The 21,425-nt window shown below is 39.8% G+C and overlaps 1 protein-coding gene across 2 annotated transcripts in view; it reads left to right on the forward strand.

Annotated features, from left to right (window-relative positions):
• The window catches only part of nf1 (neurofibromin 1), a 202,250-nt gene that overhangs the window by 151,852 nt on the left and 28,973 nt on the right, over positions 1 to 21,425 (forward strand). For both annotated transcript variants that reach the window (XM_062959815.1, XM_062959816.1), the window contains 8 exons: positions 1,785 to 1,978; positions 2,611 to 2,751; positions 4,598 to 4,877; positions 12,625 to 12,839; positions 14,186 to 14,247; positions 14,340 to 14,454; positions 20,913 to 21,014; positions 21,117 to 21,257. In XM_062959815.1, coding sequence (XP_062815885.1) covers positions 1,785 to 1,978; positions 2,611 to 2,751; positions 4,598 to 4,877; positions 12,625 to 12,839; positions 14,186 to 14,247; positions 14,340 to 14,454; positions 20,913 to 21,014; positions 21,117 to 21,257 — 1,250 coding nt within the window. The remainder of the gene's footprint in view (positions 1 to 1,784; positions 1,979 to 2,610; positions 2,752 to 4,597; positions 4,878 to 12,624; positions 12,840 to 14,185; positions 14,248 to 14,339; positions 14,455 to 20,912; positions 21,015 to 21,116; positions 21,258 to 21,425) is intronic.

Genomic DNA, 21,425 nt, shown 5'->3' on the forward strand with positions numbered 1-21,425 from the left:
AGCTTTGCCCGGCCACGCGTTGCTGTGGCTTATGGGAATCATTTGTTGGCCAGGTGGAATAGCAGTGAATAGCCTTGCAACCTCAAAGCCTGGCTGCTTCCTGCCGGGGGAATCCTTTGTTGGGAAGTGTTAGCTGGCCCTGATTGTTTCCTTTCTGGAATTTCCCTGCTTTCAGAGTGTTGCTCTTTATTTACTGTCCTGGTTTTAGAAATTATATTGTTCTGTATTATTATACCACAGTAATTATTTCATATTATATTTATAATCTTATATTATCTGTTTAGAACTGGATGAAATGAGGCCCCTTCTACACAGCTGTATAAAATCCACATTGAAGTGGATTATATGACAGTCTGGACTCAAGATAATCCAGTTCAAAGCAGATAATCTGTATTTTATTGGCAGTGTGGAAGAGGCCTGATTGAAGCGGCCCTGGGCACTATTAAATGGTTGAGTGGGTTGCTAGGAGATAAAGTGGGTGGAGCTTAGCCTTCTAACTGGCAGCAATGGGAAAAAAAACAATTATTCCTCTCCCTCTAATTAGGACTTTATTTTTCTTTTTTTTATGTCTAAACACAGCGGGAATGACCATGTCTTTTGTGGCCAAATTTCGTGGGTTTTGGGTGTTTAGTTTTGCTGTTTACTTTAAAGCAGAAATGGTCAGAACATTTTTATATATGTAGATTACAGTATAATATTATTATCAATATTATGTGTATATATAATATATTATTAGTATAGCATAATATTAGTATTATATATTATTATATTGTCATATTGACACTGTTCAACCCTTTCAAAGCTCCCTGCTTGAGCAGTGATGGCACGATCGTCTGCATAGATGAAACTCTCTCTTCAATTTTGAGACCTCTTAAACTGTCATGGCTCAATGCTATGCTATCGTAGGAGTCAGCCTTCTTGCGAAATCTCTTCAAACACAAGAATGGAATATGTTAGTCACTCTTGACAGGTAGTAAACCTGTAGAAGGAAGGCCAAGGTAGCTCTGCGCCCAGGAACGACATGCCAAAGAGCCTTATTTGTGATTTGTCTGCATGTCTTTTGTATTTGAAAGCATTACCCTCTGTTTGATCTGGCTGCACGGATCTGTTTAAGTTTGTTCAAAGGGCCCAAATTTTTCCTGTTAGCTTCCCTCTTTGTTCTGTCTGGAAACTCCCTTCTGTTTTCAAGGTGACTTGGAATGCAACATTCTAGGCAACACGATCCACGTTGTGTTTTGGCATCCAGGACTATTTGGATCCTGGACTTGGTTTGTCCTTTCAAGCTGAGCTTTTCATTGGTACTTTGGCTTGGTTTTAGAATGACAACCCCTGGGTCGGAGTAAGCGCCTGACCATTAATAGTCTAGCTTGCTGTTGACCTATGCAGCCCGAAAGACAGTTGCATCTGTCAAGTAGGAAATTTAGGTACCGCTTTATGCAGGGAGGCTAATTTAACTAATTTACGACACCATAAAAAAAACCCAGCAGTGTGTGAAAGAATAAGGAAGTACTCCATCAAGGACTCAGTATCACAAGAGGATGGTGAAACGTCCGGAATCGAGCATTCCCTCAGGAAGCTGGAATGTTAAATTTCCTCTGTGTCTGTCTATATATGTCATATGTCTAATGGCATTGAATGTTTGCCATGTATATTTGCACTATGATATTTGCACTGAATCCCCTTCAGGGTGAGAAGGGTGGAATATAAATACCCTAAATAAATAATAAATACATAAACTTCTCTTCCTGATTGTTCTTACACCATGATTTCTATTTTTGTTTCAGGCATTGAGTTGAAACACCTCTGTTTGGAATACATGACTCCCTGGTTGTCGAATCTGGTCCGCTTTTGTAAACACAATGACGATGCCAAACGCCAGCGGGTGACGGCTATCCTCGACAAGCTTATCACGATGACCATCAATGAGAAGCAGATGTACCCTTCCATCCAAGCTAAAATATGGGGGAGCTTGGGACAGGTATTGCCCTATTCAGTTAATATTCTGTTAAAAATTGCCAGTGGAAACCATTTGATAGAGGTTTGCTATAGGTTGGAAACAAGGTGAAGGCATAGAGCAACAAGGTTAACGGCATACAAAGTAAACAAAAAAAAGGAAAGGTATGGTATATAATTGTAATGAAGTACAAATTTTGGTTTACAGATGTTATGTTTAAATGTGTGTTTATGTTTTAAAAGGGTAAGTATTACAGTTATTGCATCTCAGCACTCAGAGGCTGGTTGCCATGGAGAAGTAGGCGGAACCAACTGCCGTTTAGTTGAAGAAGTGCAGAGTTTTAAAAAAAGGGAGTCTGTGCTCTGATGAGGCACAGGGAAGATTGATTCTAGGTTGATGGGATCAAGGAGACTCAATTGTTGTTATTATTATTATTATTATTATTATTATTATTATTATTGACACAATGACATAGTATGACACAGCAAACGAGATAGATATGCTATGTCGTTGTGTCAATAATAATAATAATAATAATAAGTAAAAGTAATTGCAACATTCCCACTTGCCTCAAACATACAAGAGTTATTATTATTTTGTTGTTGTTGTTGTTGTTGTCTTCATTGATGTGGACGGTTTCTTCCCTTTTCCAACAGATTACTGATCTGCTTGACGTGGTGCTGGACAGTTTCATCAAGACCAGCGCCACAGGAGGCTTGGGCTCCATCAAAGCAGAAGTCATGGCTGACACCGCCGTCGCCTTGGCTTCTGGGAACGTGAAACTCGTTTCTAGCAAAGTAAGAAAATATTTCAATCTAATTAAATATTTTTACAAAGTCTGCCCATATCTGAACACGGATATTAGAATCAATTGCTGTGAGTTTTCCGGGCTGTCTGGCCATGTTCCAGAAGCATTCTCTCCTGACGTTTCGCCCACATCTATGGCAGGCATCCTCAGAGGTTGTGAAGTCTGTTGGAAACTAGGCCAGTGGACTTTATATATCTGTGGGAGAAAGAACTCTTGTCTGTTGGAGGCACCTGTGAATGTTACATTTGGTCAGCTTGGTTAGCATTGAATAGCCTTGCAGCTGCAAACCGTGGCTGATTCCTGCCTGGGGGAATCCTTTGTTGGGAGGTGTTAGCTGGACCTGATTGCTTCCTATCTGGAATTCCCCTGTTTTTTTAATACCATTTTTATTAAAATATTAACAATAGAATACAGTGAAAGTGTGGGAACAATGTCGTGATGGAAAAGATGCGTGAAATAAAAAGGAGAATATAAAAGAGCAAAAGAAAAAAAGGAAAAAAAAGAATTGTGTAATGAAAAGTATATACAGTAGAGTCTCACTTATCCAACATTCACTTATCCAACGTTCTGGATTATCCAACGCATTTTTGTAGTAAATGTTTTCAATACATCGTGATATTTTGGTGCTAAATTTGTAAATACAGTGATTGCTACATGCATATTGAACTACTTTTTCTGTCAAATTTGAGGTGTAACATGATGTTTTGGTGCTTAATTTGTAAAATCGTAACCTAATTTTATGTTTAATAGGCTTCTCCTTAATCTCTCCTTATTATCCAACATATTCGCTTATCCAACGTTCTGCCGTCTCGTTTATGTTGGATAAGTGAGACTCTACTGTACATACATAAAATAAGAGAAAGTAAAAAAAATAAAAATATGGTGACTTCCTTTAATCCTTGTTTCTTTCCTCTAAAATTACTCATTGTCCTTCTGACCCTAATTTTTCTCCAATTAATAATAGTCAATTATTTGTTCATTCTCCTGAAGTAGTTTTCTACTAACTCCCATTTCGTTTGTTTTATGGGGTTTCCTGAGTTTATTTATTTATTTATTTACAGTATTTATATCCCGCCCTTCTCACCCCGAAGGGGACTCAGGGCGGATTACAATGAACACATATATGGCAAACATTCAATGCCAACAGACAAACAACATACATTAGACAGACTCAGAGGCATTTTTAACATTTTTCCAGCTTCACGATTCCGGCCACAGGGGGAGCTGTTGCTTCACCGTCCAGTAGTGGCTGTACTTCCTCATTCCTTTCCTTGTGTTTTGCTGGCAGTTTTATGGTGTTGTAAATTAGCCTCCCGCATAAAGCGTCCCTAAATTTCCCTAATTGACAGGTGCAACTGTCTTTCGGGGCTGCATAGGTCAACAGCAAGCCGGGGTATTAATGGTCGGAGGCTTAACCCGACCCGGGCTTCGAACTCATGACCTCTCGGTCAGTAGTGATTTATAGCAGCTGGTTACTAGCCAGCTGCGCCACAGCCCGGCCCTTTTTCTGAGTTCTTTTTAAGAAAAAAAGTTAGTTGGTTAGTTGGCAGGCATCTTCAGATGTTGTGAGGTCTGTTGGAAACTAGGCCAGTGGACTTTATATATCTGTGGGAGAAAGAACTCTTGTCTGTTGGAGGCATGTGTGAATGTTACATTTGGTCAGCTTGGTTAGCATTGAATAGCCTTGCAGGATGTGATTCCAGCCTGGGGGGAATCCTTTGTTGGGGGGTGTTAGCTGGCCCTGATTGTTTCCTATCTGGAATTCCCCTGTTTTTTCGAGTGTTGCTCTTTATTTACTGTCCTGATTCTAGAGTTGGTTGTTGGATTCCTTTCAGGTCATTGGAAGGATGTGCAAGATCATCGACAAGACCTGCCTGTCTCCCACTCCCACCTTGGAGCAGCACCTGATGTGGGACGACATTGCCATCCTCGCCCGCTACATGCTGATGCTCTCCTTCAACAACTCCCTCGACGTGGCCGCCCACCTCCCTTACCTCTTCCACGTCGTCACGCTCTTGGTGGCCACCGGCCCGCTCTCCCTTCGCGCTTCCACGCACGGCCTGGTCATCAACATCATCCATTCTCTCTGCACTTGTTCGCAGCTCCACTTTAGCGGTAAGTCCCTTTTATTACAGCCTTGGGTGTTAATAACTTCTTTGGCTTGGGCCATGTTTCCTAGTAGCCAATTCAGGACACTTTTGAGTGGTTGGCAAGGTACGGTGTAAATCTATTTGAGCAGCCAAGTCTGGGCCTTGGCTGTTACTACTTTTGTCAGTAACTGAAGAGAATATTTGTGCTCACCCTTTAGATCCGTGCTGCTAAAATAATAACATCCTCACATTAACAAGTATAGGATGGAGGCGGGATGCAAAAAATAAAGTTATTATTATTATTATTTTATTATGACACAGCAAAGAAGATAGATATGCTGGATTTCATATCGCAAAAGCACAAGTCGAACACTTCCTAGGTCTGTGTGATGTATTTTCGGATGATGCGTGCAGATCCCAGTAGGGTGGCCTTTTGCAGTTGGCAGATCGTAATTTTGTCAATGTCTATTGTTTCCAAATGCCGGCTGAGATCTTTTATTATTATTTTTATTATTATTATTATTGACACAAAGACATAGTATGACACAGCAAACAAGATAGACATGCTGGATTTCATATCACAAAATCACAAGTCGAACATTTCCCTAGCGTTTAGGAATGTGAGGTGTATTGTATTATTATTATTATTATTATTATTATTATTATTATTATTATTATTATTATTATTATTCTCTGGAGCCTCCAATGGCCTAGGGGATAAAAGCCTTGTGACTTGAAGGCTGGGTTGCTGACCTGAAAGCTGCCAGGTTCGAATCCCACCGGGGAGAGTGTGGATGAGCTCCCTCTATCAGCTCCAGCTCCATGCGGGGACATGAGAGACGCCTCCCACAAGGATGGTAAAACATCAAAACCCCCAGGTGTCCTCTGGGCAACGTCCTTGCAGACGGCCAATTCTCTCACTCCAGAAGCAACTCCGGTTGCTCCTGACACGGAAAAAAAAAATATTATTATTGTATGACACAGCAAACAAGATAGACATGCTGGATTTCATATCACAAAATCACAAGTCGAACACTTCCCAAGTGTCTAGGACTGTGTGATGTATTGTATTATTATTATCATTATTATTATTATTATTTTATTGTATGACACAGCAAACAAGATAAATATGCTGGATTTCATATCACAAAATCACAAGTCGAACACTTCCCAAGTGTCTAGGACTGTGTGATGTATTTTCAGATGATGCGCGCAGATCCCAGCAGGGTGGCCTTTTGCAGTTGGCAGATCGTAATTTTGTCAATATCTATTGTTTCCAAATGCCGGCTGAGATTTTTTGGCACGGCACCCAGTATGCCCATCACCACCGGGACCACCTGTACTGGTTTCTGCCAGAGTCTATATTATTATTATTATTATTATTATTATTATTATTATTATTATTATTGTTGTATATATTCGAGTATAAGCCTAGTTTTTCAGCCCCTTTTTTAAGACTGAAAAAAGCCCCCCTCGGCTTATACTCGGGTGAGGGTCCTGGTTGGCTTATATTTGGGTCACCTTATACTCGAGAATATATGGTAGCTTTATTATTTTTCTCTATTATTTTTGGTATTATTACATTTATTATTTTTCTCTATTGTTGCTACTATTACATTTATTTTTCTGTTTTTTATTATTAATAATAATACATTTATTATTACACTCTGATCTTATTATTATTGCATTTATTATTTTACTCTATTTATTATTACATGTATTATTATACTCTATTATTATTAAAAGGATACATAAGCACATTGACATTGAATTAGATGAGAATAATGATTTAATCAGAATTGGACAGTCTTATCTTAAATTTGAGCTTAATGTAAATATTCAAAAACATTTAACCTACTGATGCCTCAGTTAATGTCATTTTATTGGTATCTATTTTTATTTCTGAAAATTACCACCTTTGGCTTATATTGGAGTCAATGTTTTCCCAGTTTTTTTGTGGTAAAATTAGGTGCCTTGGCTTATATTTGGGTCTGCTTATACTCGAGTATATACAGTAAAGTCATAGGAGCCCCCAGTGGCGCAGTGGGTTAAACCATTGTGCTGGCAGGACTGCTGACTTGAAGGTTGGATTGCTGACCTGAAGGTTGCTGGTTAGAAGCCGGGGAGAGCATGGACGAGCTCCCTCTGTCAGCTTCAGCTTCCCATGCAGGGCCATGAGAGAAGCCTCCCACTAGGATGGTAAAATTATCAAAACATCCGGGCAACGTCCCCTGGGCAACGTCCTTGCAGACGGCCAATTCTCTCACACCAGAAACGACTTGCAGTTTCTCACAAAAAATAAAATTAACAAGAATGATATAGTGATATAGTACAATATAGTAATTTAATGCTTATATTGTGCTATACTAATAATATAGTGTATGGACATTTGATTTGTTAGCCGCTCTGAGTCCCCTCCGGGGTGAGAAGACTGGGATATAAATGTAGTAAGTTTATTTATTTATTTTGTGTCAAAAGCATTGAATAACAAATACATTTTTAAAATGATGAAAAAAATAGAGGAAATCACAAACAACTAAATAGTTTTAGACCAAAAGCGGGCAACAGCAACTGCATTGTAGTAAGTAATAAATAATGTAGTAGTAATGTAGTAAGTAAATAAATAAGAATGGTGAAAATAACCTAAAATAACAACAGGTTTGACAGTGTTGAGTAAACCTATTGGGGAAAAAAACAGAACCAAATTTCCCGAACTAATACTGAATATAGAACGGAACTGCAAAGACACACACGAATCAAGATGGATTGAATTGGAACTGAATCATCGACCAGCCTTGCAAAGCTTTAGGTTAAGTCTTTTAGTATTTAAAGACACAGAACGAGTTCCAAAGAATCAATTCATTCATGCCGGTGGCTTTACAGCAAAGCAAAGTGGAATATAATTGATGGCCTATTAAGGCATGCAGAACGGTGGCTTTTTAATTGTCGGGTGGCTTTCCGGTTTTGCGGCTACAGAGCAATACAGTGTTGTAAAGATCAATATCTAGGTGAAAGTGTAAAGCATTTAGTCAGTCGTTGAGCTCAGATTACGGTTTTCGGTCTCTAAAGAAAAAGGCAGTAATGCACTTTGTAATGGAAGCACCTCTCTCTTCTGGAAATGAGCATGCTTCCCTTGGAGGCAAGTGTGAATGTTGCCATTGGCCAGCTTGATTAGCATTGAATAGCCTGGCAGCTTCAAAGCCTGGCTGCTTCCTGCCTGGGGGAATCCTTTGTTGGGAGGTGTTCCTGATGGTTTCCTGTCTGGATTTCCCCTGTTTTCAGAGTGTTGTTCTTTAGTTACTGTCCTGATTTTAGAGGTTTTTTTAACACTGGTAGCCAGATTTTGTTCAATTTCACGGTTTCCTCCTTTCTGTTTCTGTCGTCACGTGCTTGCGGTGTTTAATGGCTTCTCTGTGTTGTCTGACATGGTGGTTTTTAGAGTGGTCGAGCATTTCTGTGTTCTCCAATAATATGCTATGCTAATAATATAATATAATATATTTATTTATATCCCGTCCTTCTCACCCCAAGGGGACTCAGAGCGGCTTACAATAATATTTATATACAGTGTATTATATCACTAGCAAAGTACAACATTAGCGCTATATATAGTAGAGTCTCACTTATCCAACACTCGCTTATCCAACGTTCTGGATTATCCAACGCATTTTTATAGTCAATGTTTTCAATATATCATGATATTTTGCTGCTAAATTCGTAAATACAGTAATTACTACATAGCATTACTGCGTATTGAACTACTTTTCTTTCAAATGTGTTGTATAACATGATGTTTTGGTGCTTCATGTGTAAAATCATAACCTAATTTATGTTTAATAGGCTTTTCCTTAATGCCTCCTTATTATCCAACATATTCGCTTATCCAACATTCTGCCGGCCCGTTTATGTTGGATAAGTGAGACTCTACTGTATCAGCATATTGCACCACACCACTATACTGTAATATTACCAGTAATATGACATGTAATAAATAATATATAATTAATATTATTATATTGTATTATTATTAGTATTATATTGCATTACATTATAGTATTATAATCAATATTACATGTATATACAATATATTAATTATTATTGTAAGTTATATTGTATCTATATATATAAAAGAGTGATAGAATCACGGCACCAGACAAAACAACAAAACTACAGGCCCCCCAACCTCGAAATTTGACAACACAACCCATCATCCACGCCTCTAGGTTGATACAACAAAAGGAAAAGAAAAATAAAGTCCTAATTAGAGGGAGAGGAATAATTGCTTTTATCCAATTGCTGCCAGTTAGAAGGCTAAGCTCCTCCAACTTGGTCTCCTAGCAACCCAATCAAAAATAATAAAAAACACTAAAAAATAATTAAAAACACTAAAAAATAATACAATAAAATACTATAATAATAACAGAAAATAACTAAAAATAATACAAGAAAATAATAAAATATAATAAATAAAAAGATAACTTACAATAAAATTAATTAAAAATACAAATAACGTCAAATAAAAATTACACAACAATTTTTAACCAGTACCACCACCACTTTGCCACAGCAACGCATGGCCGGGCACAGCTAGTATTATATACAATATTAGCTGTGCCTGGCCATGCGTTGCTGTGGCTAAGTGTGGTGGTATGGGAAATAAAGTATTGAGGAATAAAAAAAAAAAAGGAATTGGTGGTAGTTAGTATATATTATTTCCTAAAGCTTGTGAATATACATTGGCATTCTGGGTTATATAGCTGTGTGGAAGGGCCTTATACTGTCATATAATCCAGTTCAAATCAGATATTATGTATTTTATAGGCAGTGTGGAAGAGGCCTAAGTGAACCCTGCCTGTCCCCTGGGCGCCATTGTGGCTGAGGGGGTTGCTATGACATGAAGGGGGTGGGGCCTAAAGGGGGCGGAGCCTACCCTTCTGACTGGCAACCAGGGGGAGAACAGCTCTTCCTCGTCCTGTGTAATTTGGACTTTATTTTTCTAGGTTTTTTTATTGAAAGACATAGATTGAATGACTATGTCTTTTGTGGGCAAATTTGGTGTGATTTGGTTCAGTGGTTTTGCTGTTTACTCCATGGGAAAAATGCATATTACATATTTATATATATACTAGCTGTGCCCAGCCACGCGTTGCTGTGGCAAAGTATGGTGGTATGGGAAATAAAGTATTGGGGAATTGGTGGTAGTTAAGGTAAAGGGTAAAGGTTTTCCCCTGTCCATTATAAATGGGTTATATAGCTGTGTGGAAGGGCCTTGAGTCGACACTGCCATATAATCCAGTTAAAATCAGATAATCTGTATCTTATAGGCAGTGTGGAAGAGGCCTAAGTGAGGCCTAACTCTGCCTGTCCCCTGGGCTGAGTGGGTTGCTAGGAGACCAAGTGGGTGGAACTTAGCCTTCTAATTGGCAGCAATGGGATAAAAGCAATCATTCATCTCCCTCTAATTAGGACTTTATTTTTCTTTTCTTTTTGTTGTATGAACGTAGAGGCATGGATGAGGGGTTGTGCTGCCAAGTTTAGTGTTTCTGGGATGTGTAGTTTTGTTGTTTTGTCCTAGGCCGAAATTTCATTACCCTTTTATATATATAGACTAGCTGTGCCCGGCCACGCGTTGCTGTGGCTTAGTCTGGTGGTGTTGGTCAGTTTACATTAGGTTGTATTGATGCTGTGACCTCCACCCTTCTTTATACTCACATTAGTAGTAGTATTTGAATTCTGTTACCTTCTTCCATTTTTGTGTTGATTGATAATTGCTTGAGATCCCTGTTGTCTTTGGTTTGTTGTTAATTGTAATGTCTGATTCTACTGAGTGCGGTTTATATTTTTATTGTGGTACAATAGTCTTTTTTTTGTTTTGCCTGTGTACGTGTTTATTATTATTGTTGTTGTAGTGATTATGAAGGTTGGATAAGTTAGATGCTACTGTATTGTTTTTTGGAGGCCCAGTGTAGCACTGACTGGCCTCTCAGCCTCAGTGCCTGGCTGTTTCTTGTCTGTGATTGTGTTGATTCTTATTGTTGCCGTTGTTGTCATTGTTATTATTGTAATTGTTTTTTTGGAGGCCAAGTGTGAATGTAGGAATTGGGGAGGTGGATGAGTTGTGTTGTCAAATGTTGTATTTGTTATAGTCACAATGCGTTGTTGTGAGTTTTGTGGGTCTGGATTGTGGTTTTGTGGTGTGGTTGTGCTGTTACAACTGAGAGGCAAGGCTTTTGTGTTGTGTTGAGAAGTTTTGTATTTCTGGGTCGTTTAGTTGTGTGCCAAGTTTTGTATTTCTGGGGCGTTTAGTTGTGTTGTTATAGTCACGAAGCATTGTTGTGAGTTTTGTGGGTCCAGATTGTGGTTTTGTGGTGTGGTTGTGTTGTTACAATCGGGAGGGAATGCTTTTGTGTTGTTTTGCCAAGTTTTGTATTTCTGGGGCGTTTAGTTGTGTTGTTATAGTCATGATGCGTTGTTGTGAGTTTTGTGGGTCCGGATTGTGGTTTTGTGTTGTGGTTGTGTTCTTACAACTGGGAGGCAAGGCTTTTGCGTTGTGTTGTCAAATTTTGTATTTCTGGGGTGTTTTGTTGTGTTATAGTCACGATGCGTTGTTGTGAGTTTTGTGGGTCCGGACTGTGGTTTTGTGGTGTAGTTGTGTTGTTACAACTGGGAGAAAAGGCTTTTGTGTTGTGTTGTCAAGTTTTGTATTTCTAGGGCATTTAGTTGTGTGCCAAGTTTCGTATTTCTGGGGCGTTTAGTTGTGTTGTTATAGTCACAATGCATTGTTGTGAGTTTTGTGGGTCCGGATTGTGGTTTTGTGGTGTGGTTGTGGTGTTACAACTGGGAGGCAAGGTTTTTGCGTTGTGTTGTCAAGTTTTATATTTCTGGGGCGTTTAGTTGTGTGCCAAGTTTTGTATTTCTGGGACGTTTAGTTGTGTTGTTATAGTCACGATGCATTGTTGTGAGTTTTGTGGGTCCGGATTGTAGTTTTGTGGTGTGGTTGTGTTGTTACAACCGGGAGGCAAGGCTTTTGCGTTGTGTTGTTCAGTTTTATATTTCTGGGGCGTTTAGTTGTGTTGTTATAGTCACGATGCGTTGTTGTGAGTTTTGTGGGTCCTGTGTGGTTTTGTGGTGTGGTTGTGTTGTTACAACTGGGAGGCAAGGCTTTTGCATTGTGTTGCCAAGTTTTGTATTTCTGGGGTGTTTAGTTGTGTTGTTATCGCATGATGCGTTGTTGTGAGTTTTGTGGGTCTGGATTGTGGTTTTGTGGTGTGGTTGTGTTGTTGTAACCTGGAGGCAAGCCTTTTGCATTGTGTTGCCAAATTTTGTATTTCTGGGATGTTTAGTTTTGTTGTTATAGTCACTGCGCAAACAACTTTATCATTTTATATATATAGAAGATATTATATATACACATACCCACATTTACTAGCTGTGCCTGGCCACTTGTTTCTGTGGCATAGTCCTAAGTGAGGTTTTCTTCGTGGCATTCAAGGTAGCCTAGAAAGGATTCCCCTAGGTATGAAACAGCCAGGCTTTGAAGCTGCAAGGTCACTCCTGCCTTTCAGTCAACTTTTGCATGATGTGCCCACCCCGTTTAGTTTACCTTAAATGCCCCATGAGATAGGTTAGACTGGGATCAGAAGTGGGACATTGGGATTGTTTTCCTGAGCTCACCCCAGTTTAATCCATATCACAGAAAACACTCTTCGTGGGCAAGGCGTGGGATGTTTGTGTTTAAAATCTCAATCTTTTCCCTATGTTTCCTTTCGCAGAGGAGACCAAACAGGTCCTGAGGCTGAGCTTGACGGAGTTCTCGCTTCCCAAGTTCTACTTGCTGTTTGGGATCAGTAAAGTGAAGTCGGCCGCGGTCATCGCCTTCCGGTCCAGTTACCGGGACCGGTCCTTCTCTCCGGGCTCCTACGAGAGGGAAACGTTTGCACTCCCGTCCCTGGAAACGGTCACGGAGGCCCTGCTCGAGATTATGGAGGTACGAGGTGCCATGGACCGAGTGAAGTCTAGAGCTGTGCCTTCCAGAATGTGGACTCCTCCTGACAGTGACGCAGTCCATCGTCTCGTGTCAGGACTCAACTACTCCATTCTTCTATATCCAGACTGTTGGGGGGTCGGATTATGATGAAATAGTCCAAAATTAGGATTGTTGTTGTTGTGTGCCTTCAAGTCGTTTCAGACTTAGGTCAACCCTAAATCTAAAATTTAGGACAGAGGCCAGGTCAAAGACCTTGGAGGGCCTTAGTTTGGGGACCCCTGATCTAGACTATCTCCTGAGACCATAGGTAAGCAAAGAGACCTCCAAAGACCATCTAGATGGTCTCATAAGGCCATAGATAAGGAAAGGGACCCCCAAAGGCCATCTAGATGATCTCATCAGGCCATCAGAAGACCATAGATAAGGAAAGGGACCCTCAAAGCCCATCTAGATGATCTCATCAGGCCATCAGAAGACCATAGATAAGGAAAGGGACCCTCAAAGTCCAGCTAGATGATCTCATCAGGCCATCAGAAGACCATAGATAAGGAAAGGGCCCCTCAAAGCCCATCTAGATGATCTCATCAGGCCATCAGAAGACCATAGCTAAGGAAAGGGACCCTCAAAGCCCATCTAGATGATCTCATCAGGCTATCAGAAGACCATAGATAAGGAAAGGGCCCCTCAAAGCCCATCTAGATGATCTCATCAGGCCATCAGAAGACCATAGCTAAGGAAAGGGACCCTCAAAGGCCATCTAGATGATCTCATCAGGCTATCAGAAGACCATAGATAAGGAAAGGGACCCTCAAAGGCCATCTAGATGATCTCATCAGGCCATCAGAAGACCATAGATAAGGAAAGGGACCCTCAAAGACCATCTAGATGGTTTCATAAGACCATAGGTAAGGAAAGGGGACCCCAAAGGCCATCTAGACAATCTCATAAAACCATAGGTAAGGAAAGGGACCCTCAAAGGCCATCTATATGGTCTCATAGGACCATAGGTAAGGAAAGTGACCTCCAAAAGCCATCTAGATGTTCTCATAAGGCCGTAGCTAAGCAAAGAGACCTTCAGAGACCTTCTAGACGATCTCATAAGGCCATAAGTAAGCAAAGAGACCTTCAAAGACCAGGTAGACTTAGGTCAACCCTAAGTTTAGGACAGGGGCCAGTTCAATGATCTTGGAAGGCCGCATCTGGCCCATGGGCCTTAGTTTGGGGAGCCCTGCGTTAGTGGAACAGGAAAATGCCAGTCGCCATCGTTGTACAGTATCACGAAGGGAATAACACCTTGACTTGTGTTGACATTCAGCGCTTAGATGTTCTTTTTGGTTTTTCTCTAGGCATGCATGAGAGATATCCCAACCTGCAAGTGGCTCGACCAGTGGACAGAACTTGCTCAAAAGTAGGTTATGCCATGTGTCATGGTCGGGATCAGATTGCGATAGTTTCCTTCCAGTCAGTGTTGTTTCAACTGACCCCTTTCTTCCCCAACAGGTTTGCATTCCAGTATAATCCCTCCCTCCAGCCCAGAGCCCTGGTTGTCTTTGGGTGTATCAGTAAGCGAGTGTCTCACGGTCAGATCAAGCAAATCATCCGGATTCTCAGCAAGGTGCACACCTTCTTTTGGCATTCCTTGGTTATTCTGTAGCTTCTGTTTCTGCCCAGTTGAATTGTCTTACTGGCAAAGGCAAGCAGTTACACATTTCCATGTCTTTTGTGATATATTTCTGAAGTCCCATTCTCCTGCCAAGTTCTGGATAGAGAAGGTTTTCAGTCTCTGGCCCACTTCACTTTCTAATGGTTCAGTGTACACAAGTTTTGTTTCATGTACAAGATTTTTGTATAACATTCCCTTCAGGCTATGTATATAACGGGGTTGTTGTACGTTTTCCGGTCTGCATGGCCATGTTCCAGAAGTATTCTCTCCTGACGTTTCGCCCACATCTATGGCAGGCATCCTCAGAGGTTGTGACTACTTCTGGAACAGGTCCAGGCAGCCAGGAAAACACATAACAACCCTGTGATCCCGGCCATGAAAGCATTCAACAACACATCTATATATATAAAAGAGTGATGGCATCACGGCGACCCACAAAACAACAAAACTACAGGCCCCCCAACCTCGAAATTTGACAACACAACCCATCATCCACGCCTCTAGGTTGATACAACAAAAAGAAAAGAAAAATAAAGTCCTAATTAGAGAGAGAGGAATAATTGCTTTTATCCAATTGCTGCCAGTTAGAAGGCTAAGCTCCTCCAACTTGGTCTCCTAGCCACCCAATAAAAAATAATAATAAACACTTAAAAATTAATACAATAAAATACTATAATAACAGAAAATAACTAAAAATAATACAAGAAAATAATAAAATATAATAAATAAAAATATAACTTACAATAAAATTAATTTAAAAAATGCAAATAACGTCAAATAAAAATTACACAACAATTTTTAACCAATACCACCACCACTTTGCCACAGCAACGCATGGCCGGGCACAGCTAGTATGTATATAATGTCAATTAATTCCATGTTTCCTTGGAAGCTTTTAAGCAATGGCTGGATGGCCATCTTTTGATTATACTTTTCGTGAGTGACAGAGGGTTGGACTAGATGGCCCATGTGGCCCCTTTCAATGCCGTTATTCTATGGGTTGTTGTATGTCTTTCGGGCTGTGTGGCCATGTTACAGAGGTATTCTCTCCTGACGTTTCGCCCACATCTATGGCAGGCATCCTCAGAGGTTGTGAGGTATGGAGAAACTAAGGCAAGGAAAGGAAAAAAATATATATCTGTGGAGAGTCCAGGGTGTGGCAAAAGTCCTTTGTCACTGGGAAGCCAGCATTAATGTTTCACTTAATCACCCTAATTAGCATTGGAAAGGTTTTTGTCTCTCCTTTGTTCAGAGTCATTAGCTGTCCTTGGTTCCCATCTACTGTTTTGATTTTGGAGTTTTTTAATACTGGTAGCCAGATTTTGTTCATTTTCATGGTTTCCTCCTTTCTGTTGAAGTTGTCCACATGCTTGTGGATTTCAATGGCTTCTCTGTGTAGTCTGACATGATAGTTGTTGGAGTGGTCCAGCATTTCTGTGTTCTCAAATAATATACTGTGTCCAGGCTGGTTCATCAAGTGCGTTATTCTATGTTTAGACTTGTCCTAACTCCAAGATACAGTAGAGTCTCACTTATCCAACCTTCGCTTATCCAACGTTCTGTATTATCCAATGCAGTTTGCCATTTAGTAGTCAATGTTTTTGCAGTCAGATTTTCAATACATTGCAAAGTTTTGGTGCTAAATTCATAAATACAGTAATTATTACATAATTTTATCATGTATTGAACTGCTTTTTCTGTTGTAAAACATGATATTTTGGTGCTTAATTTGTAAAATTTAACATTTAATAGGCTTTTCCTTAATCCTCCTTATTATCCAACATTTTCACTTATCCAACGTTCTGCCAGCCTGTTTATGTTGGATAAGTGAAATTCTACTGTATCCCATTATGTGCATATATGCAAATGCAGGTCTTCCAAAATCTGTGGGGTGGGCGGGGAATCCAAAACACTTCTGGTCCCAAGCCTTTTGGATAATTTATATGTAATAATAATCATAATCATAATACAGTAGAGTCTCACTTATCCAACATTCTGGATTATCCAACGCATTTTTGTAGTCAGTGTTTTCAATACATCGTGATATTTTGGTGCTAAATTCGTAAATACAGTAATTACTACATAGCATTACTTCGTATTGAACTAGTTTTTCTGTCAAATTTGTTGTATAACATGATGTTTTGGTGCTTAATTTGTAAAATCATAACCTAATTGGATGTTTAATAGGCTTTTCCTTAATCCCTCTTTATTATCCAACATATTCGCTTATCCAACATTCTGCCGGCCCGTTTATGTTGGATAAGTGAGACTCTACTGTACCATTATCAATATTACATGTATATTTATTTATTTATTTATTTATTGCATGCATTTATTCCCCGCCCTTCTCCTCGAGGGGACTCAGAGCGGCTTACATTCTGCCACGAGGGTATAAAAACAAAACAATTAAAACATGATAAAAACATGATAAAAAGTATACAAAAATTAAAACGCTGCAATATAGTACAATTATTAAAGTGTGGGCAAAATACAATATAATATAATATAATATAATATAATATAATGAAACATTATGTTGTTATAATAATAACAACAACTTTATTCTTATTCTTGGCTCTTTACTAGAGCTTTTGATCTATGTTAATTTGATCAATATTTGTATGTACAGTACCATTATCAATATTACATGTATATACAATATAGTACAATTATTAAAGTGTGGGCAAAATACAATACTATACAATATAATATAATATAATATAATATAATATAATATAATATAATATAATATAATATATTGAAACATAATGTTGTTATAATAATAACAACAACTACTTTCTTCTTATTCTTGGCTCTTTACTAGAGCTTTTGATCTATGTTAATTTGATCAATATTTGTATGTATGTATTTCTTATCCTTTACAATTTTATCTTGTAAATCGCCTAGAGCATCTTGGATGGAGGGCGATTAATAAGTAATTAAATGATGATGATGATGATGATGATGATGATGATGATGATGATGATGATGATGATATCCTGCCCATCTCCCTGAAGGGACTCGAGGTGGTTCGCATGGGGACCAAGCCTAGCAATGCACAATAAAATACAATCACATAAATACATTTAAAACATATAAGCATGTAATCCGTTCTGGTGAACCATAGCCAAATCAGAGACTTCTGTCCGAACCTTCTGGCAACTGGCTTTGGTGCCACCATGTAGCTTGTTTGGGCAAATGTTGCATGCCAAGCGTTTGTGTGGATGGCCAATTGTTTCCCTCCATAGCATTTAGAAGCAGAACATGCTGCGGATTGCATTTGAGATCAAGGTTGCTGCCACTGACAAGTCAATATATCAAGTAGAAGAGAACCAAACAACCCTGCAGCATCAGAACAAGTACACAGATATGAGGCTTCCACACTCTGGAACCCTGAAAATGTCACATTGTGTAGATCTAAGGGAGCAGATGCAGTGTAAACAATGAGGAAAAGTAGAGGGAAGTCTGTGTCCTGGTTCCCCAGGATACTGGACAGCTAACGCAATGCATCACAACTCACAGTGCGATCATGTGCAGAATGTACATATCTGTCAATGGAGTGAAACAAACGCATTGTTGTCATCTCACGGTCAGGAATCCTAGAAGGAATACACAGCGTAGACTGGGTGAACTTGGTGTCATGTACATGATGAGAAGATTTAGATGAAAATATATGTCTTAGGTCACTAGGATGTTGGATTGCTAACACATTGCATAACAACCCACAGTGCAATTATGTGCAGACTTAAATGAGCGTAATAAGTGTTATTTATTTATTATTTATTATTTATTTATTTACAGCATTTATATTCCACCCTTCTTTCTCACCCCGAAGGGGACTCAGGGCGGATCACATTACACATATAGGCAAACATTCAATGCCTTTTAACATAGAACAAAGACAAACAAACATAGGCTCCAAGCGGCCTCGAACTCATGACCTCCTGGTCAAAGTGATTCATTGAAGTTAATTGCAGCTGGCTTGCTCTCCTGCCTGCGCCACAGCCCGTGTGTTACTTCTGTCAAAACACATAACATTTGTTGTACTGATCATTGACATTCAATATGATTAATAGTTTATATTTTCTGATATAAATAAAGTTATTATTATTATTATTATTATTATTATTGACACCAAAACATAGTATGAGACAGCAAACGAAACATATATGCTGGATTTCGTATCACGAAATCACAAGTCAGACACTTCCCAAGTGTTTAGGACTGTGTGATATATTATTACAATAGAGTCTCACTTATCCAACATAAACAGGCCAGCAGAATGTTGGATAAGCAAATATGTTGGATAATAAGGAGGGATTAAGGAAAAACCTATTAAACATCAAATTAGGTTATGATTTTACAAATTAAGCACCAAGACATCATGTTATACAACAAAATTGACAGAAAAAGTAGTTCAATACGCAGGAATGCTATGTAGTAATTACTGTATTTACAAGTTTAGCACCAAAATATCACGATGTATTGAGAACATTGATTACAAAAATGCGTTGGATAATCCAGAACGTTGGATAAGTGAGACTCTACTGTATTATTATTATTGTTGTTGTTTTTGTTGTTGTATGACACAGCAAACAAGATAGACATGCTGGATTTCGTATCACAAAATCACAACTCGAACACTTCCCAAGTGTCTAGGACTGTGTGATATTATTACTATTATTATTATTATTATTATTATTATTATTATTATTATTATTATTATTATTATTGTATCACACAGCAAACAAGATAGATATGCTGGATTTCGTATCACAAAATCACAACTCGAACACTTCCCAAGTGTCTAGGACTGTGTGATGTATTTTCGGATGATGCGTGCAGATCCCAGTAGGGTGGCCTTTTGCAGTTGGCAGATTGTGATTTTGTCAATGTCTGTTGTTTCCAAATGCAACTTGAGATCTTTTGGCATGGCACCCAGTGTGCCCATCACCACTGGGACCACCTGTACTGGTTTCTGCCAGAGTCTTTGCAATTCAATCTTGAGATCCTGATAGCGGCTGAGTTTTTCCTGTTGCTTTTCGTCAATGCGACTGTCACCTGGGATGGTGACATCAATGATCCAAACCTTTTTCTTTTCCACAACTGTGATGTCTGGTGTGTTGAGTTCCAGAATTTTGTCAGTCTGGATTCAGAAGTCCCACAGTATCTTTGCGTGCTCATTTTCCAATAGTTTTGCAGGTTTGTGATCCCACCAGTTCTTTGCTGCTGGGAGGTGGTACTTGAGGCATAAGTTCCAATGGATCATTTGGGCCACATAGTTGTGCCTCTGTTTGTAGTCTGTCTGTGCGATTTTCTTACAGCAGCTGAGGAGATGATCAATGGTTTTGTCGGTTTCCTTGCACAGTCTGCATTTTGGGTCATCAGCTGATTTTTCAATCTTGGCCTGAATTGCCTTTGTCCTGATGGCTTGCTCCTGAGCTGCAAGGATCAGGCCTTCTGTCTTTACTTTCCGGGCCCAATTCAAGGTGCAGGTTATCACCTACAAAGCCCTAAACGGTTTGGGACCCACCTACCTTAGAGACCGCATCTTCCTCTATGAACCCACACGTTCTCTTGGCTCGTCGGGGGAGGCCCTTCTCTCGCTCCCACCACCCTCGCTGTCGCGGTTGGTGGGGACGAGAGAGAGGGCCTTCTCCGTCGTGGCCCCCCTCCCGGCTTTGGAACTCTCTTCCTAGAGAGATCAGGCAGGCCCCTACCCTCCTCTCCTTCCGGAAGAGCTTAAAAACCTGGCTGTTTCAAAAGGCCTTCGATGTTTAGTTGTTGCTGGATTGATCTATCTGTCAATTCCATAATAGTCCCATTGTTGTTGTCTTGCCATTTTATACCGCACTTTATTGTCCAACTGTGAAATTTCCTTTTCCCATTTCGTATCACTCTGCATCTCGCCTGGGATCTACGAAGTAGTCTCCTGTTTTTAACACTGTATCCTGCTTGTTGATTTTAATGATTGTTTTTATTGATGTTGATGTTTTTTTACTGGGATAATTGTTTTATTGCTTTGTTACTGTTTTGTTTGTTTTATCGGGCCTGGCCCCATGTAAGCCGCCCCGAGTCCCTTCGGGGAGATGGGGCGGGGTATAAAAATAAAGTTATTATTATTATTATTATTCTGTCTCCTTCTTCAGGGTCCTATTTGTGAGCCAGAGCCAGTTCTCTCCTTATCAGCTTTTCCTTCAATTTTGTCAAGGAACTTTCCATGCGGTGTTTTGTTGTGCCAGCTGTCAGCTCTAGTTTGTAGTGCGGTTTTCTTGTACTGATTCTTTGTCTGCTGTGCTTTGAGGAGTTTCTGATTTTTGACATTATTATTATTCCCAGTTTGGAAGTAGGGAAAAGGGCCATGTTTTCCTCTCCCAAGCTGAATGCTCTTCTCCCTTTGTCAACAACAGGGTCTTGAGAGCTGCTTGAAAGGCCCCGATAACTACAACAGCCAAGTCCTCATAGAAGCCACAGTGATCGCACTCACCAAACTGCAGCCACTCCTCAATAAGGTGAACTCAGATGGTTCCCTGTATCTTGCTTTGAAGTGTCTTGCGGGTAAAGAAAAGCTGGCTGCAGATTTATGTTTCATGTTGCTTCTCCTTCCCACCCAGGACTCGCCTATGCACAAGGCCCTTTTCTGGGTGGCCATGGCTGTTTTGCAGCTGGACGAAGTCAATCTGTATTCAGCGGGCACGGCTCTCCTTGAACAGAATCTCCACACGCTGGACAACCTTCGAGTATTCAATGACAAAGTAAGCAAGACGGGAAAACGGCATTCACTTCCCAAAGATCTTAGACATAGAACAAGACCCAAGATCCACAGGATAATGTAGCATTGCCTGATCTGGCCCTCAAGTAAACAATCCCTTAATTTAATTTAAGGATCCCACAAAGCCATGCCTTTGACATCAGCTCTGTTT

The sequence above is a fragment of the Anolis carolinensis genome, unplaced genomic scaffold (genome assembly GCF_035594765.1).
Source record: "Anolis carolinensis isolate JA03-04 unplaced genomic scaffold, rAnoCar3.1.pri scaffold_7, whole genome shotgun sequence".
Taxonomy (NCBI): domain Eukaryota; kingdom Metazoa; phylum Chordata; class Lepidosauria; order Squamata; family Dactyloidae; genus Anolis; species Anolis carolinensis.